This window comes from Lepidothrix coronata, unplaced genomic scaffold (assembly GCF_001604755.1).
Source record: "Lepidothrix coronata isolate B3197 unplaced genomic scaffold, Lepidothrix_coronata-1.0 Scaffold57, whole genome shotgun sequence".
NCBI lineage: Eukaryota > Metazoa > Chordata > Aves > Passeriformes > Pipridae > Lepidothrix > Lepidothrix coronata.
In genome coordinates, this window is record NW_016690237.1 from 1,627,829 (window position 1) to 1,638,956 (window position 11,128).

At 40.9% G+C, this 11,128-nt stretch overlaps 1 protein-coding gene across 1 annotated transcript; it reads left to right on the top strand.

The window, feature by feature from the left end:
* The first annotated feature begins 4,488 nt into the window (after positions 1 to 4,488).
* On the top strand, positions 4,489 to 10,601 carry TEX30 (testis expressed 30). The gene is made up of 5 exons (XM_017816723.1): positions 4,489 to 4,558; positions 5,669 to 5,899; positions 7,342 to 7,393; positions 8,839 to 9,056; positions 10,241 to 10,601. Exons 1-5 carry the CDS (start codon positions 4,541 to 4,543, stop codon positions 10,412 to 10,414), a joined length of 693 nt encoding a protein of 230 aa, XP_017672212.1. The 5' UTR covers positions 4,489 to 4,540; the 3' UTR covers positions 10,415 to 10,601.
* Positions 10,602 to 11,128: the final 527 nt, after the last annotated feature.

The following is an 11,128-nucleotide window of genomic DNA, read 5'->3' on the forward strand; positions in this document are numbered from 1 at the left end:
ACATAACATTTCTTATATATTATATATATTACATTATATTACTATGTAAGCATGTTACTAATATATTACAGTTTGAATAGGCTAACTATATATAACAGGTGGGCACAATAAGCTGAGATCATGGGAAAAAATATAATAATATAATCAAAAAATATATTTATATATAAAAACAGGTATAATAATAAAACAATCCCATGGTTATCAATGGGGAACGAACAAATCACTTAATAAATACATTTTATCAGACTGTATTACAGAATTACCACTAGTAGAACTGTTTTCAGATTGGTTTGAATACTCTGCCTTCTGACCAGCCCAAAGTCCCGAAAAAAGTTATAGCCAAGACAGTTTCTGATCTCACTGGTGGCCAATGTCTGTACCTTGAGAATGTGAGCATCTGGCTTGCTCCTTCACCCTTGCTAAAGAAAGTCATCCAATGCAAATGACCAAGTTTTCCAGCTCATCATGGAGACATGAGGATTTACATATGCCACATTAAAATACTGTATTTTTCTGCATGTTATAGTGGTTCTGCTTATTGCCTGCCCATCACTTCCTCTTTCACAGAGGATCTCTAAACTTTTTCAGACCCTCTAGACGTATGATAGGATAGTTAAAAATTAGGCAGTGTTATGGATATCACCACTTTTAAACATAGGAAACTGTACTGGCCAATTAAATAATAGCTTGCTGATCACTTTCAGAAAATTAGTAAAGTTGGTTTTGATGCCTGTGAACACAGCATGTTCATGTGTTGCTGCATGTCCACATCCTCAGGAAGAGAAAAAACGAAGGCTCTTGGTCAAAAGTCAAGTTTGTAATTTAGAGGGAGAGCTGAGCTTTTAAAACAAATATGTATGTCTTCAGCCTAAAGCGAGCAAAAAAATTTGATGGTCTTTTATTAAAGAGTTTAAGAAAAGAAAAAAATGTTTTTGATCCCCATGCCATTAAGCTGTTAGTTATTTTGCACTGAAATACAGAAAGAAAATCCCAATATATTCTTTTACACTTATATTTACTTTTAAACATTTTTCTAAACAAATCTATTCCAACACAAGATTAGTGCGAAGGGTCATCTCTGTTGTTCCCATTGCATGAGTTGTGTTAACCTAAGTCTCTGGTATGGAAAACAGTATTTATAATCTGAGGAAAAGAACAGGGATTGTCTGATGTGCTACTGAAAGTTAACAGGTCCCAGGTTTAGACTGGGGATAATGTCGTTCTTTGATAAACAGCCACTGTTTCCTCAAACCCAGCTGTCTTTGGCATATCAAATCTGTCAGAGGTGCTTACAGCAGTGTATAGCTTATTATAACACTCAACATATATTCTCATTGAGAAATGACAAATCACATACCTTTCCTAGTTTTCATATTTGGTGACAAATTTAGGTTACTATGCACTATATATTGTTTTCAGAATAAACTTCTATTTCCAGGGGTGATGTAAGATTAAAGTTATGAACTGATACCATGTACCTAAGAAACCACATTTTCTTAGATGTTTAATTAAAAATATTAATAAAGAAATTAAAAAATATTTATAATCTGTTTTTTTTTTTCAAAGGTGGGAGCTTGAACTTAGACTTTTAATTCATATATAAGTGTGTAAAGAAAAGAATTAGGATTTTCAATATGCCTATAAGTGAATACAACTGGATTTCAGAAGAGTTACCAGAACATTGCAAATTAACCAGAATCTACTTAAATGTCGCCCTAAACCCACAGAAACCTAATTTTGAATAGTTAGATATGAGGATTGCCTTATGTTGCAAAATTGAAAAACAATTCATTTGCATGTAAATCAGGGTATTTCATTACATATGCAGAACTTAATAAAACCCAGAATTTATCCATCATAAAAAATATGCCCATGAGTTGGAATCTAATGTATGTATTTATAACTCAAGTTCCTAGCCTTTGACATATTAGCAATATTTGGCACCACTTCCTTTTCCAGAAGGAGAGTTTCTGCAGGAGAAGTGTGGCAAAAATAGGCTAGTCCAACCCCATTCGCATGGATCAAAGGATAAAAAAATGACAGAGTCTCTTCTTCCTGACACATTCATTTCATCATAGAATCACAGAATGGTTTCAGTTGGAAAGGACTTTAAGGATCATCCAGTTCCAACCCTCCTGCCATGAGGAGGAACACCTTCCACTAAACGAGGTTGCTCAGAGCCCCATCCAATCTGGCATTTGCATTGTTCTGGACTCTGCCAGGTATTAGCTAGACTACCTTGAAGGCTGTGCTTATTCAGAGAAGACTTTTAAATATTGAAAGGAGTTTTGGTCTTAGAAAATGAAGAGAGAACATAGAAAGGAAACTGGTAGCAGCTTGCTGTATGAGGAAAGCATAAGAAAGCAGTTTTCCAGTGCGAAGAGGTTACACTTGGGTAGATTTAATGGGATACATGTTCCTCAAGGACTGCTCTGAAAACAGTATGTGAATAAAGCAGGACAAATATAGCAGGTGGACTTAAGTGGGAGGAAAAATTAAAAAATAAAATCCCCAGAAAACCACATAAGCAACACTTAAGTATAGGAAAGAAAGCAATGAAAAAAAAAATAGAAAATGAATACGAAGTTTTTCTTAACTTTCTTCTTGCATTCCTATTTTCTAGATTGAGGTTGTAACTACTTTGGGACAACAAGTCTTCTCAGTCCCTTTTTGCCAATATCTCATTTATAAAGGTTTAATTGGTGTTAACTATTAATCAGAATAGTGTCATCTTCATCCAAGATAAATTGATCTTGCATTGCTCTGAAGCATTTTCTTTCCCTTAGTCTGCTGGACTGCCCAAATTTGAGCTATGGCTGAAGGAGCTGCTGTCTCAACACCATCTGTGGTGCAGCTCCTCATGAAAGGCATACAACTCATTCAGGCTGTGCTGCTGCCTTTCACTCAGCTTTAAGCATCTGCATCTTTCTTTAGCTTAACATTTTTTAGGCAAGGTAGAAATTCAGACAAATATATCTCCCCATTTTTTTTTTCAGATTCTCCACTTCTGTCTTTCACACTTATGATAATAATGCCTGGACTGGGAATTTGCCTGTGAGGCTGGTTGTCCTCATGCAGCAGGGGTGGTCATTGAGACAGCAGGTTAGACCTGAGCTGCCATGCCAGGTTCACTTCTCAGAAGGCTGCAGGATTTGGATTCCAGTGTTTGACAATATCCAGCTGGTGGAGTGACAATCAGTGAGATGTTTGGAGCAGAAGTCAGAGAGTGCTTATTTTCCAGCAGGTGAACACATGAAAAACAAAGTTCTATTTGGTGATGACATCTTCAATCAGCTAAGTCATAAGGCACCTTAATTGATATGAGTTTTTATACACTGATACTGGAAGAAAACATGATCTCTGACTAAATACCTTGCAATAGGAGATTTTGGAATTTTTTTTTTCCGAGAAATACTCAATATACAAATACTGCAAGCACTGTTGTAGATTATTGGTGCTGTCTTCATCAGTTTAGGGCTGTGTTTTGAACACACTATGTTATTTATTGTACAATAAAGCACAGTCCAAGGCATAGATATGTGTTGGTACCTAGAGCACCAGCCGTGGAGTCTATCTCTCCTGCTTGTGGATGCCAAAGAGATCCAGTGTTCCACCAACTGTCAAAAAAATTGCCTGATGTTGCTCTGAACATCTGACCTTTCCATTTGTACTCAGCACCAGTGAGACTGCATTTGGAATCTTGTGTTCATTTTCGGACCCCTCAGTTCAGGAAGGACATTACAGTGCTGCAGTGTACCCAGAGAAGGGAAATGAAGCTGGTGAAGTCCTATGAGGAGTGGCTGAGGGAGTGGGGTTGTTCAGCCTGGAGAGCAGGAGGCTCAGGGGAGACCTCATCACTCTCTACAACTACCTGAAAGGAGGTTGTAGCCAGGTGGGGGTTGGTCTCTTCTACCAGGCAGCTAGTGACAGGACAAGAGGATATGGCCTCAAGCTGCACCAGGGTAGGTTTAGGCTGGACATTAGGATGAATTTCTTCACGGAGAGGGTTGTTAAACGTTGGAATGGACTACTCAGGGAAGTGGTGGAGACACCATCCCCTGGAGGGTGTTCAGGAAACTACTGGACATGGCACTTAATGCTGTGGTTTAGTTGACAACGTGGTATTCGGTCAAAGACTGGACTCGATGATTTCAGAGTCTTTTCCAACGTAACTGATTCTGTGATCTGTAACTCATCAGAAGCATCACATTTGTACTCCCTGAAGTCAGTGAGAACATGACTTTCCAAGCAATCCCCACATAGCTGGGTTTATTTCTTCTGAGTGACCATCCATCATTCTGTGTTTTTTGATATGTACAGGGGACTAAAAGCTATTTATCGTCAGTTCTTGTTTACTTAACGCGACTCAACCCACCCACCCTCAGAGCTCCCCAACAGCCCCAACGCCTCCCCACTGCCCGCTCTCGCCTCGGGGAGGGCGGGGTCTCGCCCGCCGTGGACCAATCAGCGCCAGGCAGTGCCCGGCCTCCGGGGCGGGACTGGCTCGGCGGACTGTCACTTGCGTGACGTCACCGGCAGGATGAGCGGGCATGCCGAGGTATGGCCGCCGGCCGTATCTGATCGGCTGGCCCTGCTGCCGGCGGGGTCCGCGTGCCTTTGTTCCCTTGGGATACGTGGGGTCTTGCAGCCTCGGCAACTGCCCTTCCCTTCTGAGGAGCCCCTAGAGATGGGGAAGGCGGGGCGGGGTGGTTGTGCTACCGCCTCTGCCTTCTCCGCAGAGGCGCATCCATGACTGGTGGGCAGCTGAGGCCGCCTGGGCTGGTCCCCGCTGAGCAGCGGCCCGGGGGTCGGGAAGTGCAGCTGTGTTTGCTCTGCCCATTCTGTGTACAGGCGCCACTACCATCCCCTTGTCTGGCATCTCCCACCACTTCGGCCGGGCAGAGGCTATGGGAGCAGCAGCTCGGCCAGGCCGCCGCCAACCTCCTGCCCCTCTGCGCAGTTCCCCCGTGGGAGCGCTGCCAGGGAGAGCCTTTGGGAGGCAGTGGAATGAAGTTGGGTTTCGTCCCAGCACCGGGGTGTTTGCCTTTTTGTTCTCAGAAGCTGCAGCAGGAACACGTATGCTCTGCTGTCCAGCTCCCTTTCATTCTGCAGAACATCAGCTGGTCCTGAGCAGTTTGGTTCTGCTCCTCCTGTGCTGACTGGGGTTTCTGCGCCCCCCTTGCAGCTGACATTGTCTGCACCTGTGCTATCTCCTGTCCCTGGGGAGAGTTCAGTCCTTGACTATATGCAGGCTGCGCTTCTTTCAGTGAGTGGTTCCCACTGTGCAGTCTGGAGATGTTTGCTGAGCTGTGTCTTAATATTGCATATTCTTGTGGTTTAGGCTGCTAGTTGGTTCTGAAAAAGCTAGACATAGATACATAGAGAAGGTAAGAATCGTTTCAATTTATGCTTTGAAGCTAGGGATGCTTCATTTTCTAATGCAGCACATAAGGTGTTGAGTCATAAAGTGACTTGCCCATTTTTGTATGGAAAATCTTTGAATCTTTGAGTAATGTAAACTTACTCATTTAGTACTCTTAAATGGAAGAAATATAAGCAGGCTTGCAATTTTTGTTTATTTCTTGTCTGATTTTAGTTCATCATAATGTGTGGACTTGGAACACGCTTCCTTTTTTTTTAATAATATTGGGGTTTGTTTCATTTCTAGGTTAAAGTGAAAATACCTTTTGGAAACAAATATCTTGATGCTATCTTCTCTGTCCCAGAGAAGAAATCAACATATGGAGTGATTCTTACCCATGGAGCTGGAGGAGATATGAATTTCCCTCACTTACTGTCTTTGGCAACCTATCTGGCATCCCGTGGAGTTCTGTGCCTGCGGTTTACTTGTAAAGGTCTTAATGTTGCTTATAGGACTAAGGCTTTCAAAACAGTTGTGGTAAGAAATGACCAAATTCTGCCAAAGCTTAGATCTATTGGTGTTGTCTTCCAGGTTTCTGAAATTACGGCCAGGCATTAGTCAGGCAACAGCAGGAAAATTAGAACCAATGATTAGCGAAATGGAGCTATCTGTATACAGAAACAGCAGAAACAATTCTTACGTGGGCAATAGCAGGAACAGCTACCACAGATATGTGGGTTGGAGTTCAGGGAGTAAAGTTTGAGAAAAAGCAAGGGTGTTTCCTGGAAAATTTGCAGCTTGAAAAAAAACTCAAGTGTTTGGGATGGAAGCAAGAGGTAGGTGTTCTGGGAGGGCTTGGTGAGGGGTGGGGGATTAAGAGAAACAGCTTTAAAAGTAGTTTTGAGAGAAAGAAGTTGATCTGGGAGTTGTGCTGGGTCTCTGAGGCTTGGAAGCTGGAGAAGCAGATTTTGGGAAAGAGTAGGGGACTGGGTCATGGCAGGATTTGAAGCAAGAGAGATTGGAATTAGCGTATGAGAACCCTAATATCTAAGTACTCTTTGATTTCAAAATCAGTTTAACCTCTTATATGCAGATGTTTATCTCCTTCTGCTGCTGGTACATTGTTAAAGATGCTCTCATGTAGTTAAGTTTTGTTAAAATAAGGAAGCTTTTGTTGCAATAGAATCAGTTTAGATAATCCTCCTCTTCTGGAGCATGTAGGACGGAACGGAAATTTTTTCCTGATTATTTTGTGACTTTAAGTGGGGCATGGGAAGCACTTTTCCTTGAGCATGAGGCAGTTTTGTAGGGGAACAAATTCCAATTTTTAAGGAACTAATTTGTATGTCATTGGGATTATATGTACATTAACTTAAAGTCAGACTTTTCTCTCTTTAATGTGGATCTGTTCTACATTCTTTTTGGAAGAAGCACAATGTTGTTAGTGAGTTTATGTTAATATGCTGCTGTGTAAAGGTAATTTAAAGGCCTCTGCTAAGATAGCATCTGATTAGTTGTCTCCTAAAAACTGAAAATTGTTGCTGAATTTTATCTTTTCTGTCAGACTTAAATGATCGTGTCTCAAACGTGTAATTGGAAATACATGATCTGAATGAAGGGCATTTTTGGTAACATTTTTCCTTTTGATGGGCCAAGGGCGTGCATGGCCTCTGTTACTACACTAAGTTAATACACAGTAATCACTCATGTTTTGGTAACTTGATAGGGCACCTGATATTTTAGACTTGCTGAGAGCTAATGTGAAATCGATTATGTTTATGTCGTTGCTACAAAATGTTATGAAACCATTTGTGTGAAAAAACCAAGAGAGCAACTTGTATGTATCTGTTTTTTGTTTAATCTGAAGCGCTAAAAGAGCTTCCCATTTTGTATTTAGTAGCTGCAAACAGAAGAAATCTCCAGCTTCCCAGCTGTCATAATTCTGACTTGTAATGCTTCTCTTTATCTTATTTGTTTAGGAATACTTAAAACTTTCTGATGATTATAAACTTTATGGTGTCTTCCTTGCAGGTATTGTTTTTATTATCAATATTTTTCTCTCTTATACTGTCTCCAGTAATAGCAGTCTGTAACTATTCCAAGTCTATCCCACTTTGTTGAGAAGTGAACAAACAGATGTGGATGACAGGTTTCAGTCTGATGTTCGAACAAGCTGAATAACCTCCCAGTAGTTGGTTAGCTGGGGAGAGCTGACAGTTTAATGCTCTGTAACCTTCATTAGTGGATCAGCAGCCCTCTGCCTGCCATGGGAACATGGGTGCCAAGCCCACTTACAGATCTGCATTTGGGGGTCTTCCCCTGGAGCTGAATGTGACCAGCCCTGGAGCTGGTGACTGTGCAGGGCATGTGTGCAGCTGGCTTGAGCAGCACTGCTGCTCGGGTCACCAGTGGGAACATTCAGCCTGCTGCTTCTGTCAGATTCTCGAGCATGGCTGTCTAGATCTATTCACCTTCCTCACTATGCCACAGATCTTGCTGTAGAGGAGGAAGGAAAGAGCAACAGATTGCATTTTCCAGGTACTTTGGGAGAAAACTTACTTATCACTTAAAAGTGACAGGGCATGAGTTTTTTGATAATCCATGTGTACTTTTTAACTGCAGGTCTTGAAGAATTCTAGTTACTGGTAAATGGAAAAGAGTTTTCCCAAAACAGGTTTTGGTAGTTAAAACCTAGTGGCAGATAAAAAAAAAAAAAGCTGTATTATGTGAAAAGGGCAGTAGATGGGGTGATTAGGAATAACTTGATATGGGAAATTCTAAATGTTCTCTGACTAAGTGAAACAAAATCTGTGCTGATGCAAGTTAATCCCACTGGAATCAGCCACTTGTAACACTCAATTACAGAGCATTGTCAGCTCATATGCCTTGTCTTTGAGGAGATGCTTTGATATTCCCCTGCTGTTACTGACTGACCTCGTGCTACAAGTTCACACTTTATCTTTTTTTTCCCCTTCTACTTTTACTTTTAGGTTGAAGTTTGAGGTGTGCATAAACACTTGCTGGTTTGGTTTTGGGAATAAGGTGCATAGAACTTTGTTTTAATTTGACCAGATTGGGGTTGCATGAAAAGAATTATATAAGATTATATAATGGCTATCCCAAATTTCAAGGCTCTAGAGCATAGGACCTATCCCTCTCTTCCCCCTGCCCCAGGATGGGCTGTATCCTTCCAGTATTGCAAAGGATCCTTCTTCATTTATCTTTTCTTTTTCCCTTCTTTTTTAAATGGGTACATGAAATCATAATATAATTAGACAACTATTTTAGCAGAAAAGGTTGAAATTAAGGTTAATATTTTTCATGGAATAAAAGAATAAAAGCATCGCTAGCATTTCATACTGCTGGTACACTGATATACAGTCAGTTGGATTGTTTTTAGGAGTGGTTTACTCAAGCAGAATGCGAATGAGGTGACAGCAGATATACTTTTTCCTTTATTTCTACATGGGAGAAAGGCCGTTCCATGGGCTCACGAGCTGCTGCCTCTCTGATACGTCAGCTTAGCCAGAATGATGATGATGATGATGATGATGACTTCATTCGAGGTCTCATATGTTTATCTTACCCATTGCATCGACCAAAACTTCAGTCCAAGCTCCGGGATGAAGATTTATTATTTATCAGCTGTCCAGTGCTGTTTGTCTCAGGATCAGCAGATGAGATGTGTGAAAAAGTGAGTACCCTTGTAAATCCTGCCATGAAAAGGCAGTCTGGAGGAGTAAAAATGAGCCAGAGTGACATCTGTATGGTGTACCTGATTACAGCCTTCTCTAAATATAGGTCTTCTGAAGGAAACCTTGGGTGGACTTTGCTGGACATAAGGAAGCCTTGTAGTGCTTTCCTTTGCTGCTTAAAACCTATGGATCACGCTTGATCTTCCACTTTAGCTAACTCATCTTTGGGCCACTGCAATACCGCAGATTTAAGTGGTTTTTATTGTACAAATTAAAAGTGGCCCGTGGAAGGAGTGAGTTGCTATTTTGTTTTAACTATTTCAGGTTACAAAACATATATGCTGTACTGCACTACCAATTTCATATTTGTCACGTTTTCATGACAAATTCTTCTAGCAAAGCAGTTCTGGCTCACAAATCAGGTTTCTGTAGCAGAGAGTGATATTTTTGTAGAGATGAAGAGCAGGTGTGCAGAGGTGAGCACACAGTGGTTTTCTGCCTCATTTTCCTGCAAACAAGTATCTGTTGTTCTTGAACAGGTCAGCTTGAATTTGGGAGTGTGTCCAACTGGCATTTTCCATGCCTGGACAGCTTCTAAGGAGTCATAGTGCATTTGAGAGGAGTTGTCACCAAAATAAGTCAGGCTAGCAACCGGCAGATCCCTGGAGTGCCCTCTTAATGCAGAAATCTTTAAGAGTTTCTGAACTGGTTCTTAGATCTGGTTGCTGAGAAAGTGCAACAGCATCAAAGCCTAAGGAATTATTATTAATTCCCTAAGAAATTATATTGCTATTCAGCCCCTATAGACAAATCTGACTTAGAAAGTTCTATCTTTATTGCTAGCACTACCCTCTAACAGTAGAAGTGGATTCCTTTGTCACTGTGGGGAAGGTGCCTGCACAGGGTTGTGACCTTTTCAGTTTTTGAAGTTTTAATTTGCTGCTATTCTGTGTTTGAGTGAGGGCAGACCTTTGAGCAGATCCCATTGCTGAGCACAGCATTCATATCCTGAATACAGAATCATCCCATTTTCCTATCAAGGTGTTTTTCATTTGCACACAAATCCATTTTGTTTTTAAGAGCTGCCTATTAGGCATTACACAGGCAAAATGAGAGACATCTAGGAGTTGCACAGTTTGTAGCAGCTGATTCTCTAACTTTTTAATTCTTATTTTCTCCATAGCAATTGCTAGAAGGTGTGGCAAGCAAAATGAAAGCCCCCAAGAAAATCCATTGGATTGATAAAGCTAACCATGGGATGGCAGTCAAAGGACGAACAACAGATGATGTCATGGAAGAAATAAACGCACAAGTTTTTTCATGGCTTAAAGAGAATGTTGAACTGGAGCACAAATAATTTGCAGTATTTAAGCAGTTTCTTCATATAGTTTTTCCTAAATATGGCAAATTAAGAGTTTGTTATTTTTGAGAGGCATATTTTTTAAAACAGATCTTTTCACAGGTCTCAGTGCAAATGCAAATAAAGCTTTGTATGAATTAAAAAAATATGCAAAACAATAAAGAACTTCTTGAAGGACAGAAAATATTTAGTATCATGGCAGCATTTTTTTCTGTGTTTCTGTGCAATTAACCATATACAACACTTAGGAATGAGAGCACTAAGTAAATGCTTTTGACTAATATTTGAAGTAATATACTGGAAAAAAATCTACTTGGACAGCATATCTTTAGGTACCTTCAGTTTCTGAGTACATCATTGATGCTGTACTTGCTTGCAATTAAAACCTACTGATTTGTAGAATTCTACCAGCACATCCCCTGAGGCTGGTGAGCCTGGTGTACTGCCCTGCCTTGGTCCCACATCCTCCACTCCCAGGTGCTGAGAGGAGTCTCATGGTTTACAGTGTCGCCACCTCACGGAGCCAGACTGTGGGACTGTGTGGGGAGGAGGAGGTAATGCAGGCACAGCTGGCCAGTGGATCAAAGAACGTGGGTTACAGTTTTGAACAGTCTCCTCCAGACACGTCCTTTGTGTAAAGGACTGATCACAGAGGCCCTCTAATAAATACTGATGAACAACAAATTGTGTTTATAGGGATGGAGGAGCTCC

What these genes read in the sequence shown, in the direction of transcription:
- TEX30 (XM_017816723.1), top strand. An exon ending in TTATGGTGTCTTCCTTGCAG is followed by an intron (nt 7,394 to 8,838) that starts GTATTGTTTTTA and finishes CATGGGAGAAAG; the next exon opens with GCCGTTCCATGGGCTCACGA. An exon ending in CAGATGAGATGTGTGAAAAA is followed by an intron (nt 9,057 to 10,240) that starts GTGAGTACCCTT and finishes TTTTCTCCATAG; the next exon opens with CAATTGCTAGAAGGTGTGGC.